This window comes from Nansenia antarctica, assembly GCF_963989245.1.
Source record: "Nansenia antarctica genome assembly, chromosome: 6".
NCBI lineage: Eukaryota > Metazoa > Chordata > Actinopteri > Argentiniformes > Microstomatidae > Nansenia > Nansenia antarctica.
In genome coordinates, this window is record NC_137676.1 from 40,056,654 (window position 1) to 40,073,866 (window position 17,213).

General features: G+C 47.8%; 1 protein-coding gene across 1 annotated transcript in view; it reads right to left on the reverse strand.

Moving 5' to 3' along the window:
• magi3a (membrane associated guanylate kinase, WW and PDZ domain containing 3a) overlaps positions 1-15,521 on the reverse strand; it is a gene marked incomplete at its 5' end in the record, with an annotated part of 142,019 nt that extends 126,498 nt beyond the window's left edge. The window contains 1 exon segment of the mRNA XM_080533758.1: positions 15,215-15,521. Within this exon segment, the coding sequence (XP_080389884.1) occupies positions 15,215-15,521 (307 nt within the window).
• Positions 15,522-17,213: the final 1,692 nt, after the last annotated feature.

Below are 17,213 nucleotides of genomic sequence, written 5' to 3' on the forward strand. Positions count from 1 at the left end.
GGCTCCTAAATTGGGCAGTGGCAGCGGGGATCCTCCTGATGGCGTGTGTGTGTGTGTGTGTGTTCCAAGGTAGGGGGTTGACACAATGTGCTGCTTTCCTGTGTGTGTGTGTGTGTGTGTGTGTGTGTGTGTGTGTGTGTGTGCGTGCGTGTGGACAGAGCAGACAGCCCAGGTCAAGCCAGACTGACTCAGGCCACATGAAAAGGGCTTCCCTGGTGAGCCCCCCACGGTGACCCGTCTGTCAGGGTCTATACGAGGCAGCTGGGGTCCCTCTGTGGAGACCTGTGTTGTCCTCACACTGACAGACCAGACCAGACTACACCAGACCAGACCAAGCTAGTCCAGACTAGACTAAAATCGGACTAAACTAAACCAGACTAGACTGTTCTAGACCAGACCAGACTAAACTAGACCAGACCAGACCAGGACATGGATAGTCTAGGTAAAGGCCAGTCTAAATGTCAGTGTAATTATCAGGATCATGAATAGGGGTGTAACGATACATCGATTCACATCGATGCATCGATTCACTGACTAACGATCTGATTACATCGACGCAATGTAAAAACATCGATCTATATCGTCATCTTAAAGATACACCTTTATTTTGAAATGGCACATTCTGCGTGACTGTCACCATTTCCGTGCAGCGCGCGACTAGCAGCGGCAAACTACAAAGTCAAAGAGCGCTGCACACTGCAATACAACACAAAATTTATGGACAGTGTGTACGCCGATAATATGCAAGGAATTTTTCCTGGATACATGGTGTACAGGTTTTTGCCCTTGCTTGCTTGCTTTGTGCCGGTGGTCCTGGCCTCCCCTGGGGGACCGCTGGGTACTGGTAAGCAAACTGACTAGTAGTCGCTCTATTGGTAGAGGGCTGCAAGGGAATTTTTTCCTGGCTACATAGTATACAGGTTTTTTACTTTTGCCTGCTCGCGGCTCTGTCAGTATTGATTAATTGATTGACTGATTGACTAAACATTTTCATTGTGTGAAGCGCATTGAGTTGCATCTTGTAAGAAATGCGCTATACAAATAAAATTTGATTTGATTTGATTTGATTTGCACACTGTGCAGGTCAAGTCATGGCGAGTAGCAGGGATAACGACGACGAAATTCGCTCTCCTCTCGGTAATAAGTCGGCGGTCTGGAAACATTTCGGATTCCGCAGCAAAGACAGCTCTACAGACATCAACTTTATCTACAACAGTTTTGCTTTTATTTGTTCATACATACATTCAGTTCGTTGGATCTATAGTGTTGAGTCACTCAGGCGTGTGTGTGTGTGTGTGCGTGTCCGTGCGTGCGTGCGGTATACAGAGGGCGTGAGAATATCGAGAAAACACAAACAATAATCCCCCCGCGCGACACACAGACACGCGGAATTCCTTGAAACGCATTTCAAACGCTACCAATGCGTCAAAGGTAGACTCCTTCACAAATCCCTGATCCCAGATCTTCAGATTTAGATATATACCCACGGGGGGGGGGGGGGGGGGGGGGGGGGAGTGCCAACGGCTGGACCAGGGCGGAGCCAGAGCCTGGCAGATTACCCCTCTCTCTCTCTCTCTTCAAGACATTTGTTTTGTTCTCCAGCTGAAATTGCTTATTTTGGTTAAGAAGAATGTATATAAGATGTACTGTACTGCATTTGCACTTATTATTTATTATTATTTTATTATTATTGCACAAATATACTGTAGGTTAAATGGTGACCTTGGTTCAGTTCTAACTGTTAAAAATACTGTGTTTATGAGACAGTAAAAAAGTGAACGTTTACAAAAATCCTGCCTTAAAAAAGGGGGGACAAGTTCTTCCAGTTTTGTTTCATAGGACATTAATGTTTTAAAGCTGAATATCTCTTGTTTGTGAGACTAGTGAACGGGTCTATTTTTCTTTTTGTAACAGAAGAATACTGTATAATACAATATGATTTAAATGCTGGATACCTGGAAGAGCTCAAAAATAAAATGGTCAAATCATATTCTAGTTGTTTTTGTGAGTTGATAATTGTGTTAGATTGGCATATGATATCGCGTCATATCGATCATATCGTCATATCGATCTTGAATCGAATCTAATCGAAATCGTATCGTGAATGACATTGTGATATCGTCAAACATTGTATCGTCATACAAACAAATCGATATAATATCGTATCGTGATGAAGCTGGTGATTTACACCCCTAATGGGGACTACTTCTTGATGTGACCATGGTGGTGAACTCAGTCCTGTCTGTTACAGGAGGTGCAGTCTGAATGCTGTGGGTCATAACGTGGTGTGTGTTCTAACTAAGCTATCAATGTGCGAGTCCTAGAGAGCCAATACCTTATCTATGTAAATACAAGCAAATAAATGCAAATAAAAACCACAGAAACCATTTGCATACTGTACACATACACACACACACACACACACACACACACGCGCGCGCGACAAGGCACGCTTAGACAACAGAGGTGCAAGTCAGCACATTGCATGCCAACAGATAGTGACAGTATACAGTATATGGAGAGGGCAACAATTGCCCCTCTAAGTATCCATACTGTATGTCCAGGTCCACCTCTTGATGCAGGTCAGAGCTGGAGAGGGTGAGAAGGAACTCAACCTTCCTCACTGTGTGTGTGTGTGTGTGTGTGTGTGTGTGTGTCCTCTTGTCGGTAGAAGTGTTGAACCAGTGAAGGAAGGGGCCGGGCCGGGCCTCTTCTCCCGGGTCCCTGAGGAGCTCCACCATCACACAGGCTCATTTGCAGTCTTGGCAGAAGGCAGAACCATAACAGTCCTTCTCCTCCTCCTCCTCCTCCTCCTCCTCCTTCTCTTCCAGAACCATAACAGTCCTTCTCCTCCTCCTCCTCCTCCAGAACCATAACAGTCCTCCTCCTCCTCCTCCTCCTCCAGAACCATAACAGTCCTCCTCCTCCTCCTCCTCCTCCAGAACCATAACAGTCCTCCTCAGCCTTTGACTGGCTAGCCACTGCTTCTCTGCATCAGCTCCAGCCATCTGTGTTTCCCAGCCCATCCCCAGGGCTCGGCCCCAAGGCTCAGAGTGCTTCAACCAGGCCAGAGGAGAGACATCCAGACTAGAGAGAGACTGGAATGCAGCCCCAAGTTCTGCCGCCACTGTGGCGTGGAGGCGTTAGCATAGGCTTTAGACCGCTCTGTTTACACGCCCTGTAGAGCGCCGTTCGTTTAACCAGTCTGCCGTGAGGAATAGTTTAGCACATTCCCCACTGCAAGGACCCGACGGATGAGTGCAAGGGAGGTTTCGCGTGTTTTTAGACGATACCACCGGCTGCTATTCTGCTTGTTTGACAGCATTCCGCCTACAACTACCTCATCCGTGCGAAGGTAGAGGGAATTCTCAGAGGCGCTCATTACGAGTGATCTCCAAGAACAATCGTTCCACTTTGATGGCGACACGCGTGTCACTGTGTGTGTGTGTGTGTGTGTGTGTGTGCATGCGTGCAGGCTTATGTGGCTTGAGGTCATGCCGTCTTCAAACAACAATACGATTACAACAGCAGTGCTGGGGACAAGATGGCCCGCTGTGACGTAGTCTCTCTCAGCAGAGACAGGGGAGCATTATTGACCAGGACTCTGTATGATGTGTACTACCTTCCCCCGGGTCCCTTCTACAAAAAGAGAATCTCACACACATCCATAAACCATTATAGTCAAAGAGGGGGAGGGGGGGGGGGGGCTGAGGAGGGAGAGCTGATGCACAATAAAACTAAGTCATATTCTACTGGAACACAGTCACGGCCTTGTTCAATGTTAATCTCATTCTGGCACAGACCTGTGACAGATATAGCAGCTTATCACTATGGGGGGAAAAAAGAAAAAAAGTCATTCACTAGCACGAAGAGACAGTTAGTCATTTCCAGTGGAATAATAAATAGGAAGAGGTCAGTTTTTTTTAACTACTAGGATAATGGAGGCAATAATGAGGACAACAGGGAGGCCCTGCCCTGGTGAAGGATAGGATATTGTGTCCGCGCGCGCACACACGCACGCACACACCTCATGGGAGGCTGGTGGAGGTCAGGCTCAATGGAACGCATAGAATGAAATGTATGGCATACCGTTCCACGCATAACAATTAACCTTTCCTCTGATTCCTACGTCCAGCAGCCTCCCCTGACAGAGCTCCAGAGGACCATTGGGAACATGGGTGCCAGAAGGAACACCTGTTTGGCAACAACTCCATTCCATACATGACTCAAATTCCCTGAAAAAAACATTCCGGCTCTTTTCTTCTAATCATTATAATAGACGACCAAGGCAGATACTGATACCTCATCACGTACAACGAGACTAATCTTATGGCATAATTATTTAGTTTTTTTAACACCTGCGATGTCACTGTGATGCAGCCTGCCAATGTTTAATCGCTTTAACACTTTAATTATTCACCACCATCAGATAACCGAAGACCTCCGTGCTCTTCAAGCCGTGTGATAGATTTCACACAGCCAGTCGTGGTGATATGAACACGTAAGGCTGCGTGAACAGAACACCATTAATTTTGTTTTGGAAGCCATTGTTGAATAGCAGCACCCTGTGAAAACTCACTTGGCAGTTTCACAGCTGACAGATCCATATCACGGATGGGACATATTTCTACCAACAACAAGGTGAAATGAAAAAAACCTTTGTGAACATAGAACATTGTGTATGATAAAAACGACACAACACAGCTTGGCGCTGTGGAAAAAAAGAAAAAATAACACACTCTGGGATGAAGGGGACTTCAAGACCAACTGAAGTGGAAGAGATGGAACACGACCCTCACCCGGGGGACCACAATGACTGTCTGACAAATATGCCAACCCTTCTATTCAACAGCTGTGGAGGCTCCATCTTCTCCGAAGGGGAGGGAGGTTGCAGAGACAGTGTTTTCCTGTGATAACCGTACATTCACATTCACATTCACATGGAGAGCAGCGAAGTGGCCCGGAGGTCAGTAGTTTTTAAAGCATTTCAGTCGTTTTTAAAGCATTTTAGTCGTTTTTAAAGCATTTCAGACGTTTTTAAAGCCACTACCTTTGATCCGAGCAATTTGACAGTTGGGGGTCGACATGACGATCAGAATAGGAACCAGATCGATGCACATTTCTTTCTGCATCATCTATAGTATCGGAAGGTCTTTGCTGTTGCACGGCCCTGTGTGAACAGATCACGCCACACACAAGGAAGCCAGCAGTTTTGATCTGATTATATAAGACCTCCTTTCAGGAGCAACAACAAATCTGCAATTCTACCAGGAGGGATGTGCTTATTAGCGAAGAATAGGAAACCGGCAGTCGTGAACTGAATAAGGAGTGGTTGTGCTTTCTCTATAAATACTGTCACTGAATAAGCACAGTAGTGTAGTCTTAGAGTAAAACACCCATAGTAGTAGAGAGCATACAAACATGCTATGGAGACAAAACTGTATACTTTATGGCAATAAGACACTATATAAATATATCATACAATACTAATACATTCATGTTCCGTATGAAGGTTATCTACAGCCCCAGTGTAATGTGTGTGTGTGTGTGTGTGTATGTGAGTACAGTATGTGTTGATATGTGGGCATACGTGTGTGTGTGTGTGTGTGTGTGTGTGTGTGTGTGTGTGTGTGTGTGTGTGTGTGTGTGTTGAAGGCGACCTCTGTGTCCTTTACGTGGAGATCAGGGGAATTGGCATGCATGCAAACCGGGTGAGATCAATAAACTGTTGGAAAACCTAATAAGCCAAGCGAACCCAATTGCCTGAGCAAGGGATCTGGACAGCCATGAATTCTGATGAGGAGGTTCTGTGCTCATCTATATGGAACATGGCAACTCTGCAGGGGAAACGGGTACACCAGCATAAGCCTGGAGCGCTTCCCATCTTCCACCTGTGTCCACCTGAGCTTGACTCCCAGGAGAATCCCGTTGAGATGGATAATGAATCTGTCTGCAGTTTATTTTTCGTAGGACTTTCTAGGACTTCAGTGTTGATTAAACTGTGTGTTAAACGCAGGTATTTGACTCTTTTACATCCTAGCCTGTACATCGCTGACCTGATCCTAGATTCTAAAAGAAAAATCTCCAAAGTGTACGGATGCAGGTCCAAAGAAAGAACGCAGAGAGTTCTGGCGTGGGCCAGAAGTTGACCTGACCACCTGGCGAAATTCAGGTCATGAGATCAGGAAACGGAACTCTTTGGGTCCTTGTCATAAGGACACGGTGGGCAGTGGGGCAGGATAGCCATGCCAACAGATCATCACCAGCCCTCGCCCTCTCTATTCCCATGTGTCGAAGTTGAAACTGGAGTCACTCCAGTGCTGAGAGCAGCTGGGGCCACTATAACTGGCTGAGTGGGTGGGTGGGTGGGCGGGTGGTTAATGTCAAGGTAGGTTTGTGTGGCTTTGATGTGGGGTTGTCATGGCATCACCAGACAATAAATTGATTCCTTAAGGTGGAGTGGCACTGCCAAACCAGATGAGTGGGTTTGAAGCCCAACACTAACCAATACTAACGCTGAGGTTGAGATCTGTCTGGGGCGTCCTTCAATGCTTTTTATTACCACCGAGAACAGAGAGAAAAACAGACACACACACACACACACACACACACACACACACACACACACACACACACAGCTGTGTGCCTATCTTTCCCTTCCAAACCCAACCCCTGGAGAAAAGGGGAAAGAATGAATCCAACAAAACAAAAGGGGCTCTAAAAATACTGTCCATCAGCGCCAAACACCTGCAATGTCACGGGGAAATAAAAGGAGGAAAGAAAAGAAAAAAGGCGGAAAGGAACATCTGTGGACATATTTGGAATAATTACAGAGAGGAGGGGAGGCGGTTGACGGAATCCACCCCTGCCTGCAGGAAATAAACACAAATCCCATCACTGTGATTGCATTTCGCCTCAAAAGACCACTAGAACTGGAGAACAATTCGCGTACCCCGTCCTAATTTCTCATTCTTATGCACGCGCACACACAGGCAGCTCAAAGGGAGGGCGGAGAGCCAGTTATTTGCAGACATTAAGATTCCAAAAAGCCAACTGTTCCTGTTCTCCTGTGGTGCAAAGCCAGAGCGGGGGGGAGAGAGAGAGAGAGAGAGAGGGGGGGGGGGGGGGTAGGGGGGAGAGAGAGAGAAAGAGAGGGAGAGAGAGACAGAGAGAGCCTCCATCTCCTCATGTTCCTCTCCTCTCCCTCCTCTGTTTATTTGCTTTATTTTATCCCCCCCCTTTAATTTCTTCTGCAGTGCATAGGCTTAAAGAGCAAAATAAACACATAGTATTTAATAGCAAAACAGGCGAACTATACGCATTTTGCTGAGTCTATTATTAGTCCTCTTCCTTTAAGTTAATTGCCAGGAATACAATTATATTTGTCCGGCTTGAGAGGCAAGACTGGGGGTAGACGGGGGTAACCCATGTAGGCTATTGCAGGTGTCACCATCAAAGGAAAGCAGCCCTGGCTGTGGCGTCACCATGCCAGGGGATCATTAGACATCGGCAAGGCACTTCGCTGATCCCCTAGGTACCCCTTGTTGGCAAGATGACAGTAGTTTTACTTTAGGTTTTACTTTTCAGGCCTACCTCCTCCCCTCCCCGCATCTAGTTTACTAGTTAGCCGGAGCTTCAAAAGAATAGCGCATTTCTTGAGGGAGAGTGCTCATATATCTCTCCCTCAAAATATTAAACAGTTTGCTAGATTAAGCGGATTATTGTGGCCAAACAATTTGTAATAATAATTTGTTTACAGTCATGCTATTAGGTAAAGTAGAAACATTCTATGTACTTCAACGGTTATGATGGTCGTTTCTTCTTTTTGTTCCACGGCCGGCCGGCCGTCCTCATGTAACCCCGTAACCGCCAGTAACTGTCACAGCCATGGCTCCTTCTGTACTTTATAACATCCAATCTTCTCCTCTCCCTCCCTACCGTCTCCGCTTCCATATTTCCATTTAAAGCAGCTGCCCCTGTCTGTTGCCTCTCGCCCCCCTCAGAGAAACACAAAGAAACAATTTTGTCCTTATCTGGCACGGGGTCATCCTACACTGACACTCTGCGGGGGGGAAGGAGGGAGGGTGGGGAAGGGGGGGGGGGGGGGTCGGTCTTGCGTTTGGCCGTTTTCACTGCTCAAAAGGCGCATCATCTTCACAGCCCCTCGTGCTGTGATAGTGCCTAGAGCCTCGCTCCTGCCTCCCGCCTCCTGTCCCTCCAAAGTCATGCCATCAGGCCCCTGCAGTGCTTATCTGAGGTGTCCATGACAGGGCTCACTCTGGTGGGGGAATGACAGCGTTCACGGATGAAGAGAAGGAAACAACAACTCCTCCATATACTACCCCCCCCCCCCCCAGTTGACAATCTCTCTCCCAGGCTGTTTCGTTTTGCCAGAGCAGCTGCATTGCCAGGCCATTGACTCTGCTGCTTTAGCTTAGCGCTCGGGGCTAATGGTCCCTGTGACAGACGAGGCACTATGCTACGCTAGGCCGCGTTATTTTTACGGACCATTTAGACGCAGTCCTTATCTTATCTCCTGGGGAATAAACAACTGCAATGATGCCTCACTGGGCGGAGGCATGGTGATGAGTGGTGTGTGTGTGTGTGTGTGTGTGTGTGTGTGTGGTGTGTGGTATGTGAGAGTTGAGTCTGCACACTCTCCACTTCCACAAGCACAAGCAAACCCTAGGGACATGGCTCCTGCTGACACTGCGGCGCGGCACGACCCGCTGTTGTCTGAAGAATGAGGAGGAGGGTGAATCCCCCCAAAAAACATTTTGCCCACTCCGCCTTTGAACATGGCTGCCAAGGCACGCCTTTCTCTTAGAGCGAGAGAGTGAGTGCCAGTGAGAACTGAAGGTGGCAGGATCATATAAAAAATTTAAAAAAAAACATTGTTACGTTGCCCTATTCATTACCGTGCGGAAGGTTCTGGGGGGGGGGGGGCTCGTGGCGGTGTTGACAATGACAGAGGGATAAACAAGAGGTGCCCGGGACGCCCCGTGTCACTCCGCATCTGGGTTTAGACTGCCAGCCAGCCAGCCAGCCAGCCAGCGGGCTCCCCCTGTGCCAAGTCGCAGGTCGTCGCCAGTCATTAAGGCCGCTAGGCAAACGACGGAGTCACTCAAAACGCTTGCTGCCGTGCCGCTCGGCTGGGAATGACAAGAGTCGGGCCCGGTAAAACCAGCCTCCCTTGTTCTCTTCTCTTCTCTCTGTCTCTCTCTAAGTGAATGAGTGTGGTCGGGGTGGAGGGGTGGAGGGGAGGAGGATTGTGAAAGTAGAGAAGTGTGGGAAAGGAAAAAGCGAGTGTTAGAGTGGAGGGGGGGAAAGGGGGGGATAAAAAGGAGTTTGAGGTGGTGCAGGGTGGTGCTGAAAGTGAGCTGCAGAAGGAGGAGAAGGAGGAGGAGGAGGCTGTGCCTGGGGCGGGGAAGGAGAGAGGAGAGGAGAGGAGAGGAGGGATGCTTTTAGTATTCACAGCAGCTGCTGCTGTCTGGGGCCTTAGCGCACCCATCCGCTCGCTCCCTCGTTCCCTCCCCACTGCCGGGCCGGTGGGCGGACGACGGAGGGATATGGAGGGTGGAGAAGTGTGACAGGGTTGGGGAATGAGCTCCGAGAGCGCCCCGGTGGGAGGGGCGGGCGGGGAGCTGTACCGTCAGGTGTGCGGCTGCGACACTCTCTACCCCCACTCCAACCCCCCCCCCCACACACACACACACAGGCACGCACACACAGGCACACGCACACAGGCACGCGCACACAGGCACACACAGGCATAATGGGATGCAGCAGGACAAGCACAGAGGAGATTAGAACGCCAGGGATGTTCCATCTGCATTTGGAATGCAGAGTGTATACGTGGCCGGTGAGGACAGGGTGAAGAGGGGGGGGGGGGGCTCACAGTCAATCTTGAAATACTTCAGCCTCAAAGACACAGGGTCATAACTGAGAGATAATAAAGACCATTAATTTGAACACCAAGCCAGATTAATCACAAGCTTTATGAGACCATCATAACATTAGCATGGCTTCTCCACCGCAACCTGTGATTTAGAGGTATATGTAGGCCTGTGTGTGTGTCCCCTTAACGCCTCAGGTCTGTGGTCCTGGTGTCCCTGCACGTGTGACCGGGCAAGATTTAATGACCTTCGCTGTCTGGTGGCTTTTCTAAGGGGGCCGCACGGCAGTAAAGGCACTCTGAAGGCAGCCCCCCCCACCCCACCACTACCACCACCACCACCACCAGCCTCCTCCTTCTCCTCCTCCTCCCTTCTCAGAGTGACAGCTCCACAAAATTAATAGTACATCGCTGGCTTCTCCCGACACCGCCATGGGCCCTTTAACTGTGAGTTCTTACAAAGAAAGCGAGAGAGAGAGAGTTTTTATTAGATTTTCTCAGGGACTGTTGTGTTATGTGAGAAAGACACATTTGATTACAGCTCGAGTAATAAACACAGAGACTAGGCATGGAGAGAATACACACAGAATGAGTGTGACACTTCATGGCTGCTACGGTCACAGTGTTGCACAACACACTAGGGTGGCAGTAGGCAAGGGTTGTTTTTTTCATTATGGGAAAACCAAACACTGTAGTAAGTTACTAGAGTTCCTTCCAACCACAGAGTTTCATATTCTTATATTAAGTTCTTATTGTAATTACTGCGGTTGGATCCTGCCTGTAATATTAGCTTTTAATGACACTTAGCCTTCTGCTCATGGTTTGGTTCAGTGCTACACTGACAATGGTATATGACCCCAGCCCCCACTATCCATTCCAAATGATCAAATACATTTTTGTTTTGGTGACACGATCAATGTTGTGAAGAAGCACATTCCTGCTGGTCTCCAGACGCAGCTGGTATATTGGACAGGGGCTTTGGACAGGAGCTGCAGATGTTGTTACAGGGAGGGGAGGGGGGGAGGTGTTATGGAATAGATACACTCAGCCGGTTACAACAGCATAGTCATAAACCCACCGCCAGCACCGTGAGAGACACTACATAAAACACACACACACACACCCCTGCAGTACTCTGCTGAGCTGAGATGGTAAACTGCTGTGTAATAGTACGGTCATGACTGGAAGGGATCTGCCAAACTGTCAAAACACTTAAGATACTAAAACCCATACAGGAGGTAGGCCCCAACAATAACTGGTAGGCAAACACAGTGATTCACTTCCCACAACAGACAAGAACCATGAAAACACTGGAAAGCAAGACACTTTTATTGCCACTTTTATCTCTCAGCATAAATGACCAGCATAATTGCACAAAATGACACATTTACAGATGACCTACATTAACATCCCATTCATCTCTAGGTATAATGAGTGTCTGAATTCAATGTTGTTGTTATAGCCTCGTGGGAGAGAGAGACGACTGAATTATTACAGTACGTAACTATAATTAGCACGGACCGAAACAAGCAAACCCAAAATATTACATAATTTATGACACGCCCACTACTACAAGTCTCTATGCCCCACGAGAGATGTAAACACTCCAAACTGCCCTTCCTTCAAGGTTATCATGCATTTACTATAGCCAGTTCCCTCTCCTCCCCTGTGTGTGTGTGTGTGTGTGTGTGTGTGTGTGTGTGTGTGTGTGTGTGTGTGTGTGTGTGTGTGTGTGTGTTCTGCCCTGAGCAAGTGTGTCTGGAGCACAGGATAACACCCTGGACATGGGCATGGCTTTCCAATCCTGACCTAGAGCCTCTCAGAGCTAGTGAGAGCTTTGGATCCACTTCTATTTGTCCGCAGGTTTAATTGTCATGGCAGAGCAATGTGAAGAGCATGGGCTTCTCCTGGGTGGCACTTTCACTGGGAAGTTAGGTGTTTTTTAATCAGCAGCCCCACCCGCAAAACACATATGAGGATCGTACACAATCAGGAAGATTTACTGTTACATTTACTTACTATAATGTAATGAGCTATCAGGGTGAATTATAGAGCTGTGGAACACTGAGGGAGGGGAGGGAGGCGGGGGGGAAAGGGGGGAGAGGGAGAGAGAGAGAGCAGAAGAAAGAAGTCAAGGAGAGAACACACAAGGGAGTAGAAGCAAACCAATGAAAAGACTTAAAGGCCGGGTGAGAGGGGGAGTAATTGAAAGAAGCAGGGGTGGAAAAAAAGAGGGGAAAGTGGAGAGGACGTGAAGAGGAGGAGAGAGGTCAATGCCACAGTGAAATAATATTGTAGGTACTGTAGGCACATATCGGATGATGTGTACTGTAACATTACTTAGCCACAGAAGTCACTAACAAAAGACACTATGAACAACGCAACAAACAATTTTTCCATTCCATATTGTTGTATACAGTTCTGAGGTGAACTCCACATTATTGCCTTACAATGAATGGTCTCAGACCAGTCCCACTATCACCAGCTTTGGGTGGACAACAGTTCAGCTTCTGGTTCTTCCCGTGTCTGTCATACACACTGCTTAACGCCATATGGCCTGTGGTGCCATGGTTACCACGGTATACATTACAGACAGGGAGCCGCTGGAGCAGACTCCTGGTGGGTATTCCATCAATGTCGCTGAAGGACAATCCAGGCTTATTTTGATAGATCCCGCGAGATTTATTTTAAAAATCCAGCCTTATTTTGATAAGACTCACGAGACTTATCAAAATAAGCCTGGATTTTCCTTTAGCGATGTTGATGGAATACGCCCCTGGTGGAGGTAAAGCCCAACGTGCGTGCCCCCAGGCTTCACTTCCAGACTCCCAACCCTGAGTCTCTCGGGGCCAACATTTACATCAACACTAACATTTGATCCTCCCTGCCAGGCAGCAACCTCATCTTTGCATGGACAACCCATCAATGATGGATGATGGTGTGAATTAAATATGAGAGCGAGGGAGGGAGAGAGAACGACTCAGAGCCCCTACCGAGCTCCACAGGTATTACCCTAGTAGCAGCATCTTCACAGTTCACACACTTCTGTAACAGACAGCTGCAGCTTACTTACGGGGAGGGCATACCCTTAGAGAGCCACGGATAGACACGTAACCCTAATACACTGAACAGACAATCGTGTCTACGAGGTGAAACAGAGAGCGGTGACTGTTCTATAGAGCCGATCACATTTCTACCCATAATACCATGTAAAGTAAGCCTTGAGAACCGATGGTTCTTCAGCCTAATGGCCCTTAGGGGGCAGGAGCCTATCTCCTGTTTCAGTAGCGTGAGGCGGCTTGATGTACAACTACACCCCCCCTGGACATGACGCTGGTATGTCGCAGGGTCTTACCCCCAATCCAACCCTTAATGCTGAGTGCCAAGCAGGGAGGCATCGCGTACCATTTTTATACTCTTTGGTATGGGGATCAAACTCACGACCTCCCAATCTCAGGGCGGACTCTAACCGCAAGGCCACTGAGCTGGTAACACCATGTAGCACTTGTGGAATGCACTCCAATCCTTATTGACAGATGATGATACTGAAGAGCAAGAGAATGATAGAGAATTCAGCAAAAAATATGAATCATTCAATTGAGAGGCTTCAGAAGTTAATGCTACCTTTAATCTAAACCACTGGGAATTCAGTACACAACTACTAACATCACCACCACATCCAAAAGTAGGGCATCCACAAGGCCTGGAAAGTTATGGGATAGGAGAAAACCATACTTGTTAACAAAGAACCTCAGAAAATGCCTGAACATGTGCTGTGGCGGTGTCACCTCCTCGTCCTGGCCTCAGTGAGTCGAGGAGCAGGGCCAGGCCCAGCGCAGCTGTAATTAAATCAATTAGACTTGGACTCACCTCAAGGCTGCAGGCCTGGCTGGCACCATTAACAAACTCCAGCTAAGTGTTCCGAGTAGAGTGCCTCTTCAGACCATCTATCAAACCCATACACACACACACACACAGACACACAGCGCTAGCTAGGCTACCACCTCCTCTGCCATCTCAGACCCCAAATGAGGTGGCATATCAATTTACCGTGCTTCATTTACTAGAGATACCACCGATACCACTTTTTCCATTGCCAATACCAATTCATAATACTGAACTTTGAGTATCAGCGAATACCAAGTACCGATCAGATAAAAGGCTCTTTTTTGGAAATGTGAAATGCTACTGTCACCCCTTGAAATACTTCCCTTGCAAATTTAGCTGGAGGCAGTTTTACTGGTGTCTGTCTCAAGCATGAAGTAAATCCAGACCGCAGACACGGTTGTTATTGTTGTCACCACACTTGCGTCATCTCAGCTGTGCTGCCCCCAGTGTGTTTGGCAAGTTTTTTTGTCAGAGTTCGCGTCATGGCATCGGATCAGTGAATGATCTCCAATTCCCGATCCAGCATTTTAGGCCAACATAGGCCTCAGTGCATCTCTGTCATTTCCATGATGCATACCATGTGTATAGAACATGCAAAACCACTGTGTTTATGCACACACAAGGATTACAGAGTAGGGGAGACAGATAGCATTAAAGAGCTTTGATTGAGTGCAGTTTTATAACATGGAGAATATGGAGGGGAGAGCATGACAAAGGTCAAGTCGACAGAGGATGGAGGGAGCGAGGAAGGAGGACAACATCTGTGCATGCAAGAAAAGAGGATTACAGACACAAAGTGCAATTTACAAGTTCTCTCCTGAAGTACCAAGATATTGGCCCAGCACAATCATTTTTGCAGCCCATCCTCTGCTGCTCTTCTTCCTCTCTGGTTGTAAGTCAACAGCATAGTAAGACAACGTCATGAGCCTACATGGGAGAATACTTGCCCAGCCTGCACATACTTTGCTGTACGTGCGCGCGCGCACACACACACACACACACACACACACACACACACACACACACACACACACACACACACACACACCCTCCACTATCTAAGGATGCAGCCCATCTAAAAGTGTATGTTATTTATTCCATTCCATCAACTTCAGTGAGCAGGGTCATATCAACCTCTCCACTTTATGGCCATGACCTCAAGCGCTAGATAATATAGGTATAGAGTGCCAACATAGTAGTCTTATGTGCAAGACATACGACAATCAGACAGTCTTCTGACACATGAAGGATGGATACTGGAGGTCACTACATGGCTTATACGATTGACGTGTCAAGTTCCTTTGGTTCTGATTCTGAATAGCAACCAAAGCCCTGCACCTCTCCGTCGGATAGTTATACCTTCTCAAGGTTGACAAGACAATTGAATGACATGAATAGTTGAATAAGCTCTTGTCAGTGACCCTGACATACCTGGTTTCACGGTCTTCAGGCGAATGGGCTCTCGAAAGTGGCGGATGACAGCGAGCGTGTCGCGGTGCGTCAGCCCGCTGACAGGGGTGCCGTTGACCTCCAGGAGCACGTCCCCGGTGCAGGGCAACCTCCCGACGTGACAGACCACCGCCTCCGAGACCACCTGGCCCAGGTACGGGAACTCTCCGAGCTCGGCCCCCCCCAGTGCCTCCACAACAGAGCCGAACTCCGCGGCGTTACCCCACGACACGGCACACTCCTGCACTTTGCCGGACCAGTGCTTCTTCTTTTTCAGCGTTTTGGACATTATTAATCCCTCCCGTTAAAACCCTTAGAGAAGTCCCAGAATGGTTTGTTTTGTGAGACGGACACGAGCTCCCCCCCCCCCCCTTAAGCCGCAATCATGCCAAACACAATTAATGCACAGGGACGTTGGAGCTGAGATGAGACACTCTGGTTCCGTGTGTTGTATTCCATCCCTTGAACAGCTGCTGTCCTTTTTTAAAAACAATGTCCGTAGAGGTATACTCCTTCAATTCGGTTATTCAACCATCACCTGTCCGCGATAGAATACGCCAGACCGTCTGCGTCAGTGTTGTCGCAGGAGGAGGTGAGATCGATCGCGGGGATGCTGGCGTTTCAAATCGAGAGATCGTCCCCCTGCTCTGAATTCCAAGGTGTACACAGCCTATTGCCTTGTTCTGAGAACTGTTCCGATGACTTTCAACAGAGGCATACACTATAGGACGTCTATCGGTGCCTAATAGACAGTTGTACAGTATTATGCACGAATCCAATCAGCACATTTTTAACACTTCAAGTTGCGGCAATAGCGATGAGTAAAAAATTAAAAGCACAGAAAGAAATATCAGAGAACTATGTAGCTCATCTGAAGGGTTTGAGCGATAACAACTGTTGCCTGAATTCACATCAAATGAAATGGCATAATTCTTCATCCAAGAGTTTACAACTTCTTCGGCGCACCTGTTCTATCCTTGTCCCTCTACGGTGACATCGGCGACGCATTCCTTCCTTGGAAACGAACAAACATACCTGCTGTCCCCCAGCGAGTGTCAGCTACTGCTGGGAACTTGCTCCTAATTTCAGCCAGTCCGTCTCTGCGCGCCTGTACCATCGGCAGCTGTGACGCCCCCGTGTAGTCTCGCTTTACGATCCAGCCTTGGTGATCTCACCCCTGTGTAGCGGAGCATGTATGGAGCGGGTTCAGGCAAATTATAAGGGATTGTCCAATAACTTTTTTCTAAGTCATTTTGTCCTTGTTGATTTCTTCCAAGGAAAACCCAGTTGACTGATTGCCGGGGTTTGCCTCCAATCAGACGGTGGGATGAACGTAAAACACTGCACGTTAACCAATGGCATGATTGGGGCGGGTCTACTGGGATAACCGGCTCGATTGGCTCGTTTGATTTTCTTCACCGTGCGTACCGTCCCGGGTAGTCGGCTAGTATGATCTCCCGTTTTTCGACCACTGACTGTCTGCGCGTATTTCACCCTACGTGCAGAGTCATATTAAATCAAGCGCATAAAGTGTTTGAATATCGGTAGGCCTAGCCTATTTGAAATAGTGTTAAAGTAACAGTAAAACACAATTTTGAGAAACAATGTTTTTGTGAAGATTGATTACATAGCTTAAGATATGCCATCAAGATATGCCTTGATTGTATAGTAGTACACCTGTTTGGGCAAAATGAGATTCCTTTGTCACATTGATAATCCATAAATCATGTTTATTACACATGGGAACAGCACTTTTTCAGCATTTACTTGAATCACTGTTGTACAGTATGTGCATCTGTGGAGGCCTACTGCTATGAGGATAGAAGGTACAGGCTACTCCTTGCCCAACTGCGCCATCTTGTGGTTGAAACAAGCAGACCCAGTGTGTGTGTGTGTGTGTGTGTGTGTGTGTGTGTGTGTGTGTGTGTGTGTGTGTATGTGTGTGTGTGTGTGTGTGTGTGTGTGTGTGTGTGTGTGTCTC